The 21,028-nt window shown below is 42.8% G+C and overlaps 1 protein-coding gene across 2 annotated transcripts in view; it reads right to left on the bottom strand.

Moving 5' to 3' along the window:
• The window catches only part of BRINP2 (bone morphogenetic protein/retinoic acid inducible neural-specific 2), a 54,803-nt gene that overhangs the window by 21,484 nt on the left and 12,291 nt on the right, over positions 1–21,028 (bottom strand). Inside the window, exons 3-4 of one of the 2 annotated variants that reach the window (XM_005865187.2) lie at positions 5,905–6,095; positions 4,418–4,626 (exon numbers count right to left, since the gene is read on the bottom strand). In XM_005865187.2, the coding sequence (XP_005865249.1) occupies positions 4,418–4,626; positions 5,905–6,095 (400 nt within the window). Of the gene's footprint in view, positions 1–4,417; positions 4,627–4,657; positions 4,867–5,904; positions 6,096–21,028 lie in introns of both variants that reach the window. The other variant, XM_005865186.2, reaches the window with a different exon arrangement.

Genomic DNA, 21,028 nt, shown 5'->3' on the forward strand with positions numbered 1-21,028 from the left:
CCCTGACTGGGGTACAGTGGTTTGGGCTCTGTTCCATGTACAGTCAACAACCATTGAAGGAATTTAAGCAAGAGGGTGATATTTGATGATTTTCATTCCTGTGAGCAGCATAGAGGGTGAATCAGGAAGAACAACTGAGAATAAAGGTAGGAAGACTAGTTAAAAGGATAATGCAAGAAGATCAGGTAAGAGTTGATGAGATCCTGAACTACTGGTAATAGAATGGCAATGGACATGAACAGGAGACAAAGGGCAAATGGATGATGTAAAGGGGCAATTATGGATGATGAACGAAGGAATATATATCAGACAAAGAGGGAATGATGCTATGAAGGGGTTTTAAAAAGTGAAAAGTTGGTCAAGTCAAAGGATAAGAAGGAACGTTAATGGGATCTTTGAGTTGTTGATCCTTGTCTACCTTTAACTTCTGAATAAGACCAATTCGTCTCTAACTTGGACACGGCCAAGGACTAAAGAGGGAGAGAGGCTTCTATAGAGTTCTATATTCCTGGTAAAACCCACTGCATGCTACTGATAGTTTTCTTTCATCATTTTAAGCTGCCTAAGACATTAGCCTCCCAAATGTACCTGACATCCCTGTCAACTTCAGTCATCCTCCTCTCTCAGACTCAGTCCAATCACAGTCGATTCCCAATCTGACCCCTTCCATCGTACCTTTGAATTTCATCATCAGTCCTCAGCAAGACCCCCCTATAGCCTCAATCTCTTCTCAAGAGTCCTCCTCACCTTTCGCACTAGCCACAGTCCAGCAGATCCTGAATACACAAATTCCCCAGCGTCTTCTCTAGTAGTGGCTGTCTGTTTTCCCATACCTCACGCGCCTGGATGTGGAAGTCGGATGAGTCTGCCATTGTGATATCCTGAACCTGCTTCTCTTTCCTCTCAAAATGACCTCTGGCTGCTTGGAAGCTAGGACCATCAGGACTCTGTCACCCACGACTCCCCCTGGTTGCAGTCTATTTTTCCTGTTGCTCACTTTCACTCATTGAGGATTTTCAACATTAAGCTTGTTTACCACCATCATTCTTACCACCATCACATCTGTATCCTTCCTGTTGACTATAGCACCCATGTCAATGACCCTTTAATCCCCTGGCCTCTCAGTTCCCTGGCCTCCTCACCTCACCTCCTCATCTTGTCTTCCAACCCCATCTTAGCTACCCACACTCATGGCCATACCCCAGAACCTGAATTTTTTGGCACCTGCACTCCCTCTATAACCTCAATATTAAGCATCACACATTCGTGCTTCCTCTAGTCTCTTCCCTCTAACAAGTCATCAAATCTACCTAATGTCAACAATAATTTAAACATAAATTTAGAAGAACCCTACTCAGAGTTCCAATTTTTTGACCTGACCACTTTTTTACTTTCTGTCACCTCTTAATGTTCTCAAATCCCTTGGTCCCTCACTATACTCACTCCTTTTTATACTCAGCTCCCTTGCATATTTTGTTTTCATCTTGCACATGCACGCATACACACACACACACACACACACACACACACACACACACACACACCTTGGTTAAATCCAACTCTTCATCTATTCTATGCCTGGCTAAATATGACGTGCTGAATGTAGCTGATAAAACTCAAAACTCTGCTGACAGGTTTCATGTTATAATTATGACGATGAGTCTCAAATGAGCATCCAGTGCTGCCCAACAACCCACTACATTGATCTCATCAACTGATATACCTAACTCCCACTCTCTGAAAAGACCATTTCATGCATTTTTTCCTCAACAATTCCTCTTCCTTTTAGCCAAGAACTTTGTTTCTTGTTTCATGGAGGAAATGAAATCAATTGGGCCAGAACTGCTGCATCCCTCCCCACTGCCCCCCCTCTACCATCCCACTGCATTTGTCTCTGAGTACTCTATGTTGCCCACAAAGGATGGAGTGAGTGTTCATGCTCCTATGTGAGACCTACCCGTCCATCCATGATGGAATATCAACTTCTCTCATCTACTCAATTGCTTTTGCAAACATCTCCTATCTTTCTTTGCATCATCACTTTCTCCCTCTCTACTGAATCATTTCAATCAACATACCAACATTCTAGAATGTTGAAAAACAAAAATACAACCTCCCTTGATCCCATATCACTCTCCAGCTAGCGTCCATTTTTCTGTTTGCCTTTAAGCAATTCTCAATCTCACTGCTCAACAGCATTTAGCACAATTGCCTGCTGCTTCTGTGACACGCTTTCTTCATATGGCTTTATGATCTGACTGGTTCTTTCTGCTTTGTCTCACCCTCCTTTGTCAGATCCTCTGCCTCTTTCCCATTTCTGAATATTGATGTGCTTCAGAGCTCAGCCCCAGAGCCACTTTACCAGTTACATTCACTCCTGGAGTGATCTCATCTCATTCTGTCCGCTGGGTTTAAATACCAAATATGCGTGTATATATATTTGTATGCCACATTTATATATCCAATCATGACCTTTCTCTTGAAATCCTGGTGTTGATATCCAGCTGCCTGTTAGATATCTCTACTTGGATGTCTAATAGAAATGTCAAGTTCGATATGTTGAAAACCAAACTCTTGATTCACTCCTTTCAGATCTGTACTTCCCCCAGGGTGATCCTTTCTTAGCAAATGGAATCACTGTTCATCCAGTTGCTCAGGCCAAAAATCTTGCTGTTAATCTGGATTTCTTTCTTCCAATTCATGAGTAGTCCTGTAGGCTCTATCTTCAAAATACATTCTAAATCTGCCAACTTCTCACTGCTTATTTATAGCCAGCTATGTCCGAGCAAGCTACCATGATTTCTCACCTCAACCACTGAAACAGTCACTAATAAGTAATGCTCATGATCTTGTGCCTACAATCACTTGTGCCATTTCCCACTTCACCCCCTCTTTGACTCCACCTCATACGGTGTTCCACCGAGAACACTCCCACTTTAGGGCAATTGCATTTGCTCTTCCCTCCATCTAGAATGCTCTCTCTCAAGATGCCCATGTGGCTTACTCCATCACCTCATTCAAATGTCTGCTTAAATAACATTTCTCTAGACCAGTGGTTCTCAACCTTCTGACCCTTTAAATACAGTTTCTCATGTTGTGACCCAACCATAAAATTATTTTCGTTGCTACTTCATAACTGTAATGTTGCTACTGTTATGAATTGTAATATAAATATCTGATATGCAGGATGGTCTTAGGCGACCCCTGTAAAAGGGTCGTTCGACCGCCAAAGGGGTCTCGACCCACAGGTTGAGAACCGCTGCTCTAGACAGATATTCCCTAAAGCACCAGATCTCCATTACCCTCTTTTCCCTGGTTTCATTTCTTCATATCAATAATCCCACTTGACATGGCATATTTATTTAATTATGTCTCCACTACTAGAATTTATGCTTCATGAGGTCATGGATTTAATATGTTTTGTTCACTCTTGGATTCTCAGTATCCAGAAGAGTGACTGACACATAGTAGGTGTTCAAAATATTTATTGAATAATAAATAAAAAAACAGGACTTCCTTATGAATTTTGGGTAGGATAAAGGCAGGATATAAGATGAGACTGGCCCTTATTTGCCACCCTAATTTTATATTTTGAATTCTAAAAATCCAGTATTCTCACTAGTCTTCTCTTCTCTAAAACAATATGAACTTTCCTCGAACTCTGCTAAATGTAAGTAGAGATAGTGGGATGAAGGTTATAGTTACTAAAGTTACAATAATATTGATCTTTTCCAAACATGTATGGCCATATTGCTCCTCTGCTTCAAACTCTCTGGTTGTCTTCCATTGTACTTTGAAGTTCTCTATCATGGCCACGTAATCCGGCTCCAACCTACTTCTGAACCTCATCTTGTACCAGCACCTTTCTTGTTCACTTCACTGTAGTCACAGTGTCTTCTCTGTGTTCCACCAAAGCACCAAGCTGGTTCCTGCCTCAGGGCCTCAGCACTTACTGTTCCCTCTGCCTGAACACTCTTCCCTCAGATCTACATACAGTTGGTTTCTTTTCATTCAGATTTCAATATATAGACCAAAGGTGTCCTCCCCTGACCAATCTGGTGAATATTATCTGCTCCCTTCTCTTACCCCAGAAAATCTGTACCTTATGACTCTTTTAATTTCATCATTATCTGAAATTACTTTGCTGATATTTAATTATTTATAATCTCTATCCCCTACTATAATGTAACCTTGGGGGAGCAGGGACCTTGTCTCCCTTTCTCTATAGTCCCTCGGCTAGAGTCAGCCTCAGAGCAGATCTACATGACTGTTTGCTGCAGAATGAAGACCTGGACCATGTTTAGGCTTGACTATGCTTCTATAAGAAAACTTCCTTCCCCCTCAATCGGTCAGGCCTGGCCAACTTGGAGTTGGTTAAGACTCTAGCCTCCCCAGTGCCTCTCAGACCATTAGTTACCTTGATGGCCCCTGTGGCTATCTGGATATGATGCAGCCGCCGCAGGGTGCTCTCTCTGTCGATGAAGTAGGAGGCTGCCAGCTGATGCAGGGTCTCCAGGGACACGGCTGAGCTGTTCCCACTGCCCCCAACTGTAGGGGCACTTCCTGCTGCTTCTGTCTTTCGGCTCAGTTTCCGCTTGTCCACAAAAATGGTTAGGGACTCTTCTCCTATAGCAAACAACATGGGTTCATTAGTTACCTTGATGGCCCCTGTGGCTATCTGGATATGGTGCAGCCGCCGCAGGGTGCTCTCTCTGTCGATGAAGTAGGAGGCTGCCAGCTGATGCAGGGTCTCCAGGGACACGGCTGAGCTGTTCCCACTGCCCCCAACTGTAGGGGCACTTCCTGCTGCTTCTGTCTTTCGGCTCAGTTTCCGCTTGTCCACAAAAATGGTCAGGGACTCTTCTCCTATAGCAAACAACATGGGTTCATTGATGAGGCCTTCTGCTCCCTCCTCCCCTACCATTAAGAATGAAATGTTTGGCCAGAATAGACGGAGCTAAGAAGGACCCCATTACTTCTGTGGATGGCCTCTTCCCCGTCCCTTATCATATTTAGAAAAATCTCAGCAGACTGTGTCATAGGACAGCAGACATCACACCTGAGAGGCCCTCCTTCCTTTCCTTAGTTCGGTATGTCTCCCCAAAGCTCCCCCTTGTCATCCAGCTTATCCATTTAACATCCTCTTCTGATCTCTATCTCAGGCATCTACCTCCTTGGAGGATAGAAAATTCTTCCTCTTAAGTTGTTTATGAGAAGTTGCCATGAAAATGTATGCTCCCTCCAAAAGGACAGAAGCCTAGAAGTTTAAAGGGCCCTTTCCACTCAAACACTCAACACCTACCACATTCAGCAGCTGGCCTGACCCCTCAGAGAGCTCTTTTTTTGTCCGTCAGACAGTGAGCTAAATGTTATAATAAATCCTGTTTTATTCTGCCAGGACAGAGAGAACTCTGCCTCTAGCCTCCATCCAGCTCAGAATTATTAGAATTGGTGTGTCTGGTTATTCGCTATATAAAGAGGAAGCATGGGGCAGGGATTCAATAGACATTTCCCTCTTTGCCCATGGGCCTGGCAACTGTAGCCACAGCAAATGTAGGGATGTGGAGAAGCTTCAGGGTTGATTGGCTTAGTCAAAAGGAAACTGAGAGCACCCCCTGCTGGCAAGGGCTTGGTGGGAGTCTGTGTGTCCCCCAACCTCTTTATCCCATCCTCCTCCTCAGGAAAATGCTGAGAAGGAAACAGCAATGTTCTGGAGTGAATTTGGATATTAAGAAGCTATACTATTCTCAAAGGCACCAGAAAGGAGACAATTCTCAGGCAATAATAGGCCAGGAAAAACAAAAGATGCAGGAAGACTACTAGTATTGAAGCTATACTCAGTGGGCTTTAAAGCTATTTTCAACAACCTGGCAACAATTCACGCAGGATCATGGTGTTGCTTACCTCCAAGGGTGGCAGAAAGTAGGAAATGGGTGCCGTACTTTTTGATCAGGTTTTCGGTAACCTGTTGCAGGTTGGGTCTCCTTCCCAGGAGGCGGATGTTCCGGATAAACTCTGGGGCAAGAGGCAATGGCAAACTGAAGAAGTCTCTCCTTTCCAGAGCCAAGTTGTTCACTTTCCAACGGGCAAACTCCCTGGAGGAAAGGTCAAGGGATAAGGAAACGCTCATTGTATTCTGGAAAAGAGGCACGCAGTCCGCAGTCGGTCATGTTCTTCCTCCCCTGGAACCTGCTCATCTGCTCTCAGCCCACATCTCCAGATGGATGCACCCACTGCCTGAAAGAGGCCCTTTGGCCTCCCCCGGCCTCTCATTCCCCGGGCTGTGAGAAAGGCTTTCTCAGCTGACCTCCATCATAACTTACTTTCCAAACCTTTCTCATTGGAGAGTAGCTGACCACGTCGTTCATATGAAGGTCATCATGGTAGTAATGTAGTAGGGGAAACAAGCAATGCAAACAGTGGTTTTCAGAGATAGGATCTAGTCACAGTTGGCCCCATGTGGGTGGATAACATCACCTGTTATGGCCTCAGTTACCTCTGTGTAAAGTCAGATGTTGGTGTAGAACAACAGTTCTCAAACGTTTTGGTCTCAGGACCCCTTCACACTCCTCAAATTGATTGAATCCTCCATATTTATGTGGCTTACATCTATTGATAATTGCCATTTTCGAAATAAAAACTGAGAAAAATAATTATTTATTTTATATTACATATCACATAAATAACACATTTTTATGACAATAACTGTATGTTCTGAAAAAAAAAACTAATTCAGCAAGAAAAGAGGCATCACTGCATTTTACAGATCTCTTCACTATCTAGCTGAGCAGGTGAGGACTGCATAGTCAGATTTGCTTCTGCACTCATCTGTTATGATAGTTGTGGATGTTCTTCTATGGGGCCATACTAAACTCAACAAACATGGTTTCTTAACGGTTAGTTCCAGTGTGCAATCTGAACCCATATCAATGAACTCCTCCTCTGTTACATTAAAATCCAATGTTACACATTGTTCTTTGAGTAGATCTTTCTATCCTTCTTATTTTGTAACATCATGCATTAGTCATCTGGAAAATATGGGAACACTGAGTTATTCAGATCTTCCACATTTTGACACTTTTCATTATATAATATCAAAACATTATATTCATTAATATTACCACCAATCTCATCAGAAAAGTCTTCAAATATTGGAAAGCTGTCAAGCTCATGGTGACAAATAGGAGTTCTCCAAAACTCTATTTTTTTGTTTGAAAGCTTAAATTTTATCATTGGTAATAAATACTGTCAGTTGTTTTTCTTAAAGAAGCAGGCTTCCTGCATTTTTTTAAAAGAAAATGTCTGCCAAACACTGAAGTCTGAATAACCATATTTTGTCTGTTGGTTGTCAAGAAAAAATTAGTTCCATGAAAAAAGTGGCAAGTTCAGCTCACAACTGAATCACAAAAGTACTTTTTCCTGAGACAACCATCAACCATCATTCTTTAGTATCCTCAGACATGCTTTATGTGCACCTCCTATTTTATCATATAGAAGATTAAAAAGACATATACTCATGGTCAAAATCCAATGAAATTAATAAGTTTTACTGCTTCAAGGACATTCTTACATAAAACTAGCATACATGTGCATGTGTGTATGGATAGATGCAAGTATATAATGATTAAGAATACACAACTACTGGTGTCATTTGATAGAACTGCCTTTATTCAAATTAGATGCCAGATTGTTTTTGGATCTTTGGTGTAAATGTCAACATGGACATCCTGAAAGGAACTCAGGGGACCCACATTATGAAAAGCCCTATTCTAGAAGATGGCAAAGTTCCTTTCCAGTGCCATCTAGAATTTTAATCTTCATGCTTTGCCCCACACTGAATTGTTTGTATTTGAAAGGGGACCAAGATTTCCAAGGGGGATCTTTGTCCTGGGATGAAATGTAAAGGATCATATCCATTAGTAAGAAAGGAGTTTTCCGTACCTCTGAAATTACACAGTAAGGACCAGCTCCACTGCCTTAGGGAACAACAAAATGTAGCATCTTCTCAATCTTATCATCCATCCCAACTCTTCTCCTCATGACAGTGCTAAGCCTTGGTCTAACCTTCCCCCATACCCATGAAGTACAAATAATAGGGGTACAAAAGAATAAAATAATTCAAAATAAACAAATAAAAAAACATGCCCCATTTGAGGCTATAGAATCCCCAAATCTAAATCTAGAGACAAAGACAGAGAGGAGGGGCACAGGCCAAACATTACCAGGGAAACAAAAGAAAAGGGATGACTAATAATTCACAGTTCCAACAAAGTCTTTTAAAATTCCTGCTGTGTGGCTCTACTTAAGCAGGCAAGTCCATAATAATATATTATTATTTATGTCTTTTGTGCATAAAATGCTAAATTTTAATAATAAAGTACAGGGTACTTGTCAAAAGTGTTTTTTATCCCAAATCCCACTACCATGTGAAGAACAGTTGCTTGATCTCATTTCTAAATGGCTGGATGGCCAATAAAAAGACATAGAGTAGCTTACTGTTTTAATGAAACAAAAACAAGACCCAATTACAAACTGCCTACAGGAAACTCACTTCAGCTTTAAGGACATATATACTGAAAGTGAAAGAATGGAAAAAGATCGTCCATGCAAATGGACACACACACACACACACACACACACACACACGCTGGGGAAACTATATTTACACCAGACAAAAGAGATTTAAAACCAACAATTGTAACAAGAGACAAAGAAGGTCATTTTATAATAATAAATATATCAATTCATTGAGGAGATATAATTTTTATAAATATGTATGCACTCAACATAGGAGCAACTAAATATATAATGCAAATATTAACAGATCTAAAGGGAGAAATAGGCAGCAATATAACAATAGAAGGGGACAGCAATACCCCATCTTCAATAATGGACAGATCATTAAGGCAGAAAATTAACAAAGAAACATTGGACTAGATGGACTTAACAGACACCTACAGAGCATTCCACCCAACAGCAGCAAAATATGCATTCTTCTCAAGTGCACATGGAACATTCGCCAGGATAGATCATATGTTAGGCCATAAAACAAATCTTAATAAATTTAAGAAGATTGAAATCTCATCATGCATCTTTTATGACCATATGCTATGAAATTAGAAATAAATTACAATAAGAAAACTGGAAAATTTACAAATACATGGAGATTAAACAATATGCTCCTGAACAAACAATGGATCAAAGGAGAAATTATGTATATATATGGATCATGAGACAAATGAAAATGAAAACACAAATATAAAAAGTATGGGATGCAGCAAAAGCAGTCCTAAGAGGAAAGTTTCTAGCAATATATGCATATATTATGAAAAAATGAAGATCTTAAAAAAGCAACCTTACTTTAAAAAACTAGAAAAGAATAAACTAAGCCCAAAGTTAGTAGTAGGAAGGAAATAACAAAGATCAGAGTAGAAATGAAAGACATGGAGACTAAAAAGTCAACAAAATAGATCAATAAAACTAAAAGCTAGGGTTTGTTTTGTTTTGTTTGGGGAAAAAAAATGAACAAGGCTGCTCAGCCCTGAGGAGACCAGCACAGGGAGTTAGTTCTGCTACCCCAGATTTTGCACAGCTGCCTCAGGGGCTGAGGGCATCAACCTATGGACACATCTGTAACCCATCTGCAGCACCTCCAGCGCCAGCATGCATAGGGTTGGGAAGGTCTATTATAATCACCTTATGTTCAGTGATGGCGAACCTTTTGAGCTCGGTATGTCAGCATTTTGAAAAACCCTAACTTAACTCTGGTGCTGTGTCACATATAGAATTTTTTTGATACTTGCAACCATAGTAAAACAAAGACTTATATTTTTGATATTTATTTTATATATTTAAATGCCATTTAACAAAGAAAAATCAACCAAAAAAATGAGTTCGCGTGTCGCAGTCCCAGATTGTGAGAGGGATGTCCGACTGCCGGTTTAGGCTCGATCCCCGGGATAGGGCCTAAACCTGCAGTCGGACATCCACCAAGGCAGCGGTTCTCAACCTGTGGGTCACAACCCCTTTGGCGGTTGAATGACCCTTTCACAGGAGTCGCCTAAGACCACCCTGCATATCAGATATTTACATTATGATTCATAACAGTAGAAACATTACAGTTATGAAGTAGCAATGAAAATAATTTTATGGTTGGGTCACAACATGAGGAACTGTATTTAAAGGGCCAGAAGATTGAGAACCACTGGAAAGCAATATAACCAGTTGGTACTAGAATCAGAACAAAAAGTTAGTGTCCGGACCCTTCCCCAGTGCTATTAACAACAACTGTGATGATCGTGACAATAGACAATGAGACCCAGAGAGTTAAGAAAGCAACTTGCACATCACCCAGTAAGTGGCAGAGCTAAGATTAAGTCCCAGGTCAATACCAGACTGCTGTTTCTATAACCCTATTTTCCCTTGTGTAATTAGGTTAAGTGTATTTTACTGCATTCTAATTCTTTTTAAATGTTTACTATCTTCTAACAAAAATATTTCATTGCCTGGAACATTTCATTCTTTTAATTATCTACACAAAACATGAGTTTACTGTGTTTGTACAACACAGTGCAACATATACACTGAAGCAAAACCTTTTTGGATTAAGGTGGTTTCAATACACACATTTGCAAGAGGAGAAATTAAACCCTAGAAAAAAAATCAAGTCCATACACAGGGTACCACGGGAGAAATCAGAGAAAAGGCCTAATTCCAACTCCTATAAATGCTCAGGAAATTATAACACAGACTAACAAGGACTTAGAAAAATGAATGATACTATCTTAAGAAGCTTTTTATGAGCAAATAAAAAGTAAGGGTTAACATTTAATGAATTCTTAGAATGTGCCAGGCATTCCAAGCATCTTATAAGTACCAACCAATATAATATTTAAAACAACACTGTAAGGGAGAAAATATAATTACCTTCATTTTATGGATGAGGAAATTGAGGCACAAGTAAGTTAATTTCCCAGTAAGTACTAATACCTAGTAGGTGGAAGAGTGAGAATTTAAACACAGGCTGTCTAACTCCATGATCCAATCTTTACCACCCTGCCATAGCACCTCTCCTGTGAAGCTCCAAGGGGCAATAGTTTTGTGAGTGGAAGAGTGTATGAGTGTGTGTGTGTGTGGGGGGGGGGGGGGGGGGGTGAATTTCATTTAAAAAAGAATATATGCACTAGAATGAATTAGTCACAAGGCCTAGCAGCTGCAGGAAGATTCAGGCTTGAGGGTGCCCAGTGGTTTTCTCTTCCACTTCACTAAGTTTCTTCCTGCCCTTTGGGGCCCTTCCTGGAATTAAAATAATGGGGGAAATGTCTGTGAGTGGATTTTGAGTCAGAAAGTGGTAAAAAATATGATTACAGAACTTATTAGCCTGGTTCTTTGCCGCATCTTGAAACCTCAGAGGCAATACTGGAAAGCAGCTCGAGCTGTTCAAAGAATAAATGTTCTTTTCTGATTTTTCATTTAGTAGTTCTTTCCAGTAATAAAAGAGTCCAGGTTTCCTTTTTCCCCTCAGGAAAAGGATATTTTCTACATATTAATTAATTAGCACACGCTACTTCAATGAAGCCTTCATCTTTGTTTCAATTAAGACACCAAATAAATCTCCATTTCACTTCAGCCATTTCTCGTAAAACCTTCTCCCACTGAGTTTGGTTGCAGTAAACAGTCTGAGAAAGCAAACATTTCAAACACAGGAAAGCCCCCTTGGAAAGTGCCTTTAGAACAGCGGAGGCCAGTCCACCAGGGGCTCACCGGTTAAGCCAAAGGTGCCCAGAGCTTTCTAAGGTGGACTTGACCTGTCAAAAGTGTTCACACTGCCCTCCAAAAGGGGCTTCAGTAACCTGCTATAATTACCAGAAGTTGGGTCCTTTCCCATTGTATTTTTCATTAGCCCAGAATGAACAACACATATTTCTGACAAAGGCCTATTAACATACCCATAAAATGATTAATAACAACCAAAACAACGTTCAGGAAAGGTGTAATCCAGTTTGGAGGGTAAACCTCAACGTGTTAAATAAAGCAGCTGTACATACTGACACTCAGAAGATTTGAGCTCTAACTCAAAATCTCAATCTCTGGCTATATTCTGAAGTGATTATAGTTATCTTGGTCCCAAACTGCTTAACACTAATTGTCAAAAAGCCATGCTTCTGGTTGTATACGAGGTTAGGGATTTTCCCAGAATCCAGCAGGAGGAGAGCTGAATAGGAATGCCAAGCCTCAGGCAACAGGAGCTCCTGGGAGCTTGGGGCCTGGGCCTGGGCCAGCTCTGGGTTTGCAGCAAAAGGGTCTCCATGACAATACTAAATGGATCAAGGTGTTCCTAATTTGAAAGATGTAAGTGAAAAGGAATGCCTCCCAGCCACAGCTCCTGACTGTAATGGCAGCAACCATCCTGCAGCACTGTGTTCCTTCATGTTACCCAAGGTCAACGAGAATGCTGCCAGCGAGGGTCCCCCACAGGGTCCCAGCTCCTGGCGATTAAAGACTCAGAAAGAGCACAGCCGGGGTCTTCCGTCCCAGGTGCTGTCTGCAGCAGCTGCCTGCTGGGGCACCACTTTTCGGGCTTGGAAACTGAGAACATTGATCTGGCCTCCAGTGAAGAGTCATTACCTATGAAGCCTCCCTCCCTGGGAAGCCTTAAGGGAGAGAGTATTTAAACAGCAACAACAACAAAAATCCATAGTTTCAGAACAAAAACAAAGCTATACCTCAAGTGAGGCTGGCATGTAGTAGTAATGAATCCTGCAGCCTACAGTGTGGGCAGTGGTGCTGAGATCCTAAGAGCCGAATTATTCTGTTACCAGTTTCTAATCGACGTCTCTTTCCCTCTCTGTGTGAGAGCCCGGCCAGGCCCATTTCCAAGGCCACTGACATGGGAAGGCACATTTCCTGTATCCTGAGTGTGCAGCTGCCCCTCTCCCCTGCAGTGCCCCCCTCTTCAGGCCGGACACCCCTATCGATGTGCCCCGAGTGCCAGGAGCCCATTTGTTCCTCCTGAGTTAGACTCCAGGCTGGTTCACTGTGGAGGGAATCAATGTTGCTTCCAGCAGAGCCAACCCATCACCACGTGCCAACTCAGGCAGCATTTCTCAGAATAGGATCTGATCCTAAGAGTTGGCAGAGGTCTTAAGGCAGCCGTGGAGCCTGGGATGCCCAGCTCCAAGCTCCACTTTGAAAACAATGGTAGAAAGAATGTGCTGTTGTGGTAGCGACTAATCCCCTTCCCTGACCTATTTTGGGTAACCTCTGTCTTGGGGGGCATGCTCCTCCAAACCTCAATATTCAAAGGGATTGCAGTGCTGAAAGGGACTGAGCTATGGATTCTCCAAATGGTTATTTTGGTATGACCCATCCTGTAAGAAAAAATATGATTGGTTTTCCTTGAAACATTAAGGAGGGCACATGATGGGTTATTGAATGAAATATTTAAGAACTTTGAAGCAAAAAGGATGGATTGGCCTTAAGCCAAGGCCTCAATTTTCTTGTCATTTTTCCTGTGACTTGACTTTGTCTATGTTAATTGTCAACCAGTGTCCATGGGAAATTTTCTCTCACACCAGCCAGCTCCGGATAAATATCTTTGTTCTCAAAAACCCCCTTTCTTTTGGAGAGGTGCCTTTTCCCAAATAGCTTGAGACTTGCCAGTTTGATACAGTAGTCTCAGTAAACCCCGCTGATCATTGGGCCACTGAGGTCCAGACACAAAGCAGCATTTCTTTCCTCATTTTCTGTTAACATTCCTCATATCTTGGGCTGTAGCTTCCAGCACAGAACCCAACCTATCAAGCTAAGCTGTTACACTTCTTTTCCACGGGGCTCACACCCTTCATCGTGAAAAATTCCCATGAACAAGAATAGCCAGAGCCAACACCCACATAAAGGATGCCAGCTACTTGCCTCAGCGACGCAGCTACGATGGTCTCATATTCTCTAACTGGACATGTTAGAGGCTGAGGGATCTGTGGTGTTTTGGCTCCTGTATAGAAGGCAGTATTTCTAGACACATTATATCATCAGGAGATTCCTATCTCAACATCACATTATTGTAATGTACTTGGCTATTAGAGCCTTTACTGCTATAATGAATAGGACACCATTAATCTGAGCTATAAAGAGAAATTATAATAAACACCATAACCTCTACTAGTAATATTGGTATAGAGCTTTCCTTCAGATTTTTTAAAAAATTTGTACACAATTTTCACACATGTTCAACTATTTTATCTATACAAGGCCCTTAGAAAGGAGGAACAGAAAGTATCATTACTCAACTGTTAACTTTTACAGGTTAACAAATGAAGTGACAGAGAAATTGAGAAAATTACCCAATCTCAGTTGATCAGCAGTAGTGTGACGAGATCCCAGACCACGCTGCGAATGCTTTCCTGCCTTTGTTTGTGACCTGTGTGCAAGTTCAGAGACCACTGTACACCTTTGTCAGACTTCTCAGGAAATACTTTTGCCCTGTTTTCCACTGTGTGCTGCGAATGCTTTCCTGCCTTTGTCTGTGACGTGTGCAAGTTCAGAGACCACTGTACACCTTTGTCATACTTCTCAGGAAATACTTTTGCCCTGTTTTCCACTGTGGCTGGGAGAAATCCACAGGCAGGAAGGCTTCCACCCAGGAGCCATGGGTTAAATAATATCTGGGCCCTGAAACTCTGGGGGCACAGGAGCAGAATGGAGGCCAGCCCTCCCATGATGACCACTACCCCTGTCTCTCCTTCTGTCTGGGAGAATTCAAGAAGCCTGGCATGGAGGTAATTTAACAGCCTGCTGTGTTCTCACACAATGGCCCGTAAACAATGATTGGCCAATTTCATTCTAATCTTCCCAATTTTGCTCTAATTAAAATCAAGCTGCAGCTTTCAAACAGTTTAATTAAGTCTGATTGGGAGAGATGGGGAGGGGAGACTCAAGCTTAAAGGAGAGGAAGAGACCAATGTTTAGGGAATCTCACACTGCCACGTTGGGGCTCCACAGCTTGGAGAGGGCACTGAGGGTTATATAGAATCAACATGAAATGCAGACAGGTTGGAATGGAGAACCAGTGGATCTGAAAGAGTAGAAGGAAATGAAAAGGGAGCTAAGGTCTGTGTTTTTCCAAGTACAGAAACCCCAGCTCCGCTCTGACCTCTCAACCCACTCCCCGCAGCTCCTCCATTCATCTGTGGAAAATGGCTCTGGTCACCGCTCTACTTCCCGTGTCCTTGTCTTTGCTCAGCAAGCAGATAGCTTGTGCTATGCTTGTCCCCAGCAAATGTCCATGGGCCACCCATTATCTACTCAACTCTAAGAGAATTCCCCCAGACTGACAGTTCCTTCCATTATTCTACAAGTTTATTCCTTTTGGAATAAGATAGCCCTTCTGGTATTTGGGTGCATTTACTTTTTATATGGGCCACTCTTCTTTGGACTAAATATTTTTAGTTCCTTTCGTACAGTTTCCAGATTCCCTAGGCTCTTTATGTTCAACCTCATCTGGTGGAAATCTAGCTAGTGAATATATTTATTTTTTAAATGGCAAACCAAGTTAAACACAATCCAGTGGGTGTGCTCTGAGCCACTGAGAGTACACTAGGATACAATATCTGGATATGTACATCATTACCATTATCATCATAACTATCATCACAGTGCCTCTTTCCTGAGCTCCTGTGTTGCCAGGCTTGAGACTGGATGCTTTACATATATTTTTAATCATCACCACAGTCTTCCAAATACAGTGTATTATACTGACTCCTCATTCTTATCTGCATTAGAATGTCCCTAGACATGTGACTTTGCAGTATCACTCACTCATATAGAGGGAGCTCATTTACCTCCACCATTGATATTGGACTTGGCTATGTGACTTTGATTTGGACAACGGAATATGGACAGAAGTGACAGTGTGCCAGTCTGGGCCAAGATCTCAAAAGTCATTGCATGATTCCACATGTAACTTTGATTTGGACAACGGAATATGAACAGAAGTGACAGTGTGCCAGTTCTGGGCCAAGATCTCAAAAGTCATTGCATGATTCCACTCTCTCTTGCATCTCTGCACTCACCATTAGAGTTGCATCCCCCAGTAGCTGCAGGTACTGCTCTTTCAGCCTGTGCCCCAGGAAAACATCATTGGAGTAAAGACCTCATGACCCCCTTGCAGGCCTGCATCCGGAAGCATAGCTAACCAAGCCAACCTACAGATGCATGAGAATAAGTGATTCTTGTTTTTAGCTACTGAGTTTTGGGGTTATTTTCATATGCATAGTCATACCAGTAGTTAACTGATACACCCCACGTGCTTTAGCCCTATATAGCTAAGCTGGCTGAGACTCAGATAATTTAAGTATCTTAGTCAAGGGCACTTAGTTAAGCAACAGATGGAGAAAGTTGATGATCTTTCTCCTATACACATTTCCTTTATTAATGCACTTGCGTATTGTATTCTTTACATCTATTTATGTATTCATTGGTTGATTCTTATATGTGCCCTGACCAGGATTGAACCCGCAACCTTGGCGTATTGGGATGATACTCTAATCAACTGAGCTACCTAGCCAGGGTCATTGTATTCATATTTTAAAAGACAAAAGTATTCTTGACTAACAGAGTAATGTTATGATCAACCAAACCTTACTTTTTTTTTCAGCCCTAGATTTCTTCTTTTTCACAGCTAAGTCAGATTTCCTATATATTTGTGAAGTTGACATTTTGAACTTAAATTTAGGGCTTTGCATTTTACCCTCTTCTTGCATTCTGCCCCTTGTGACATAGACTGGAAAGTTGTTCTCTAAATTGTTTCTACTTCCCTCCTAACTCACGGACACCCCCCTGCCCCAGCTTCCTCTGTATTAAGTATGGCAATGTGACTGAACACAGGCCTAGCCCCTAAGATCTGCCTTGAAGCCCTTCATGCTCTCTCTCTTTTCTTTTCCACCAGGACCCAGAGGAGGATCTGAGGTCCCAGAGTGATTAGATAGAACAAACCTTGGACCTGAATGATTTCATGAAGCAATCTACTTTTAACCCTTCCATAAATTTTACTGGAATGTGACATGAACAATAAAACAAAACAACTTTTATTAAGTCACTGAGATTTGGGGACTGCTTGTACCTGCTTTAGCCTACTACGACTAATACTACCTTAAGTCAATCTCATATTCCAGCCTGGCAAAATGATCTTCACTCTTGATTTTATTGCGTGTCTAGATTAGGGTCCCTTCCAGTTACCTGACTTTTATTGTCTATGAGGTCAAACATCCATGCCCCCACTTCTCCACAGCTCAGCAACATGCCCATTGGGGCCTCTCTTCTTATTTTATCTGGGTGGGAAATGGTGTTGGTCTTGAGGCCTCAACTTTGATGCTGTGGGATCATGGTGTGTGAGTCATCTCTGCAGGGAAAGCATCTGTCACTGTTCAGGATTTATTTTGAACTATTGATAACTATAAAATCAATGGATAGATTAACTCAGACTACAGTTAGGGAGAGTAGTGTGGGGATGTGGACGAAGAAGGAGTCCAGCAGCATCACGCCTGGCCGCACTAGGGAGCAACGGCAAAGGAGACAGAGATACAAATCGTGTAATAGGTTACATGGCAGGGGCCACGTGGCTATGATTCTACCACAGAAACTGAGTCTAGCTGCACAAAATCAAACCGAGTGGGAGGTGGAGGCAATTCTTTCAGAAGCTGAGGGAAAAGTTGGGATTTTTTTCACCTACATTTAACTTGAATGGAAAACCTGTGTTCTTTCACCACAAGCCTAGCACTTATTTCCAATTTTTCATGAAGCATTGATGCTGTGGTTCCAAAGGAGAGTCACCACTCTTCTGAGGTGGCCTGTGACCTAGCAGCACCCTCACAAGCCTTGGAGAACTGCAAAGAATGCAAGGAGTTAAAAAAGTCTGTGGAAAGGACAATGCCTGGCCTGAACAACTCCAGAATGGTGACAAGATTCTTGAGCAAGCAAACTCCTAGGAGCCAGAATTGGTTCAACAGATCTTATGTCAAAATAAGTGTATTATATTTCCTTTATGAAGAAAGATGAAAAGAGGGAGAACAGCTTGAGGGAGAAGATGTGAAAAGAGGGGAAGAGAGAAAAGAACTTCTGGAGGGAAGTTGCAGTGCGCTGACAAGTCTAGGAATCGGGGAGAATAATAACTGTCTTCAGGTCTCTAGAGACATATTGTGAAGAGGAGGCACTTAGACTTGTCCCACAGAAATAAGAGGAAGCAGAGACAGGATCCATAGTGGAATTATGGGAAGAAAGACTGTGACTCAATATCAGAAAGATCGTTATAATGGGCTGTCGAATGGAAATTGGCTTCATGAACACGCAGAAATGGAACTGCTCAAGCCCAGACTGTTCACCGCTTTCTTGGGGATTTGTAGAGCGGTTGTCTGCGTTGGGTAGGAAATAGCTGACTTTAGGTTCAAGTATCAGGCATCCCTCGGTTCTATTCTGTCCCTGTCACCTTGTTGGGCTTCCTTGCACACCTACGCACTGTCTTTGCAGCTTTGGCTTCCTGACCTAGGCCAACCCCTAAAGCTGTGGCTCCCAGATTTAGTCTCCCAGCCTTCAGGCACCCAAATGGACACCACCCTCCTTGGTGGTCACAGAAGACAAAAGGATGTGTTATCAGCTTCTAGAGCTACACTTCTATCGAGTCTCATTTGGGCATGAGCTTCTAGCTGAATGTTTGACTTGCACACACCCACCTTTTTCTCCACACTGTCTTTATCAAGCTCACCATTTAGAACACCCACAGAACTAGCTGAGCAAGAGGCTGGCTTACCACACTGAAGTTTACCGCTGTTACTAGTAAACCAACGACATAGCTTATGTCGAGGGATCATTAGGTGGTTTCATGCCTCTGGGCATCCAGGGGAACTCACTCCCCAGAGCCTTTCTTCCTGTCCCTCCTCCGTCACTAGCATGTCCCCAGGTAAGGCCCAGACTCTCTGGGCACGCAAGGAACATGAGAATCCTTCCAGCACTGGGGCTGGTAATGAAGGCTTGGAGCAGTGCTGGTTCTGGAGACCTCATTTCTCTCCCACGAGGGCTCCTACCTGGACAGTGACACTTCTTGCTCTGACTCATTGTGACTTCCAGAGCTTGTTTGTTCTTTGCATGCAGAGGGAGAAAGAAGCACATTTCTGGGTTCGGGGGAGAGCCTGGGATGGTGGCAGAATCAGGTGCAGAAGGGAAAACACAGCAGGTAGAGGAAGCTCAGCCAGATCACTGCATCGTCCCCAAACCCTGTCCCTATATAAGAGCCCTACTATGCCCACCCCCACACCTACAAATCCTGAAACTGAATCGGGAGTCCAGTCCTGGGTCCTGTTCAGAGCTTTATTGGAATCCACGGTGTGCTGTGCACGCAGGGAGTAAGCAGGGGTGACCCAGAGGACATACCAATCTTGTCACTGTAAGAAACTCCAAATTTACAAATGAAATAAGCAGAGGTTATTTGCAGCACCAAAGATTTTTTCTGGCTTTTTGAAAATGTTGCTTCCAAGTAGATATTGGTGTTTATAGATCAGTAGCTATCTGATCCTAAAGTCAGGGGCTAGAAACTGACTTAACAATGAATTTTTATAAGCCAGGCCAAAAAAAAAAAAAAGAGGCTGCATTTTGAAAATGGAATGAAGTGACCCTCCAGTAGAGGATTCAAGTTACAGAAATTCAGTTTACAGTGCCCCCTATAGAAACACACTGGCTGTGCAAAGCCCAAAATACAGGCTTTGCTGCGGGTGAGTTGCTTCCTCCTCCCATGGAGGGTTCCCCAGAATACAGGTGCAAATGGAGGACTCTGGTGGAAACAGAACCATAGGAACTTTGTGTGGGTTCCACCACCCTCCAGCTCCTTGAAGCCCACCTTCTGCCTCCCAAAGCTCTGCAAGAATACCACCAAGGGGAGCGGAGGGCCAGGGCACAGGTAGTTACAATTGGTTTTCCTCAGAGTGATGGGAATCCAGGCTCAGATTATTTACTTCATTCAATAACAATTTAATGGTCAGGTCCTCTATTTTATGGGTTGAGTGCTGGCTCTTCTTACCAGTCATGTGACATCCTCTAATCTCAGTGTCTTTATCTGTAATGTGTGTGTACAAATAGCATCTCCTTTGTATGAGGATAATTATATATCGCTTAATAAAATGTTGGGCATATGTGAGCACCCAATGTATATTAGCTTTTATTATTTATGTTCCTTATGTTTCACAGTAAAAAGAGAGTCATGTGTGCTCTTTCCCTATATTAAATAGAAACTTTGGCCAGCTTGCTTGTCCTCCTGGAACCATCTATTTTCTTGGCCCCTGTCCTCCTTTTGTCCCACAGGGAAGTGGAGGAGATTGGTGACCCCTGCTGTCTTGTGGTCCACATTTCAATACTGTGTGGAGTCAATGCATTAAGCTCCCAGCTCACAACAGGCTCTTGTCCCTTGGGTACCACGCCCTCCAGTGGACAGCCCCACTGAGGCTCCCCCCACCCCCATCTCGCTGGTACCTCACTAGCTGGAGCTCCATCAGAGGCCACGTGGCCAGCCACGACCTCTCTCGGCTTCATTAGGATTGGGCAAACCAGTCCAATGGAATCCAGGTCCAAACCTTCATCTCCAGCCCAGGCTTCATGGTCATAACTCTGTCCCACGGGCCCTCAGTACCTTGTGAGCACACTCCCATCTCCAGTTCTAGAGGGGAAGCAGGTGACAGACACGGGAACCAGACCCCTCACATCCGGCACTTTTCGGCTGCATAGACCCCGGGCCACTTCCAATCACTTGCTCCAGGTTTTTCCGTGAGGGCAGAGCTCCCTCAAGCCTGGGGTGTATCCTGTTCACACCGTGTCCCCAGCACTTGTGGAGTGGCCAGCACACCCAGATGCTCAATAAATGTGCCCAGTAAATAAATGCACCGTGTGCCACTTACTGTTCTGAGCTTTCTGTGGACTGAAATAATTTTCTTGCGGGAGATGTGAGAAGCCCTCAGGTGGGATAAATGTAGCAGAAGCTGAATAAAGG

Source organism: Myotis brandtii, unplaced genomic scaffold, assembly GCF_000412655.1.
Source record: "Myotis brandtii unplaced genomic scaffold, ASM41265v1 scaffold1979, whole genome shotgun sequence".
Taxonomy (NCBI): Eukaryota; Metazoa; Chordata; class Mammalia; order Chiroptera; family Vespertilionidae; genus Myotis; species Myotis brandtii.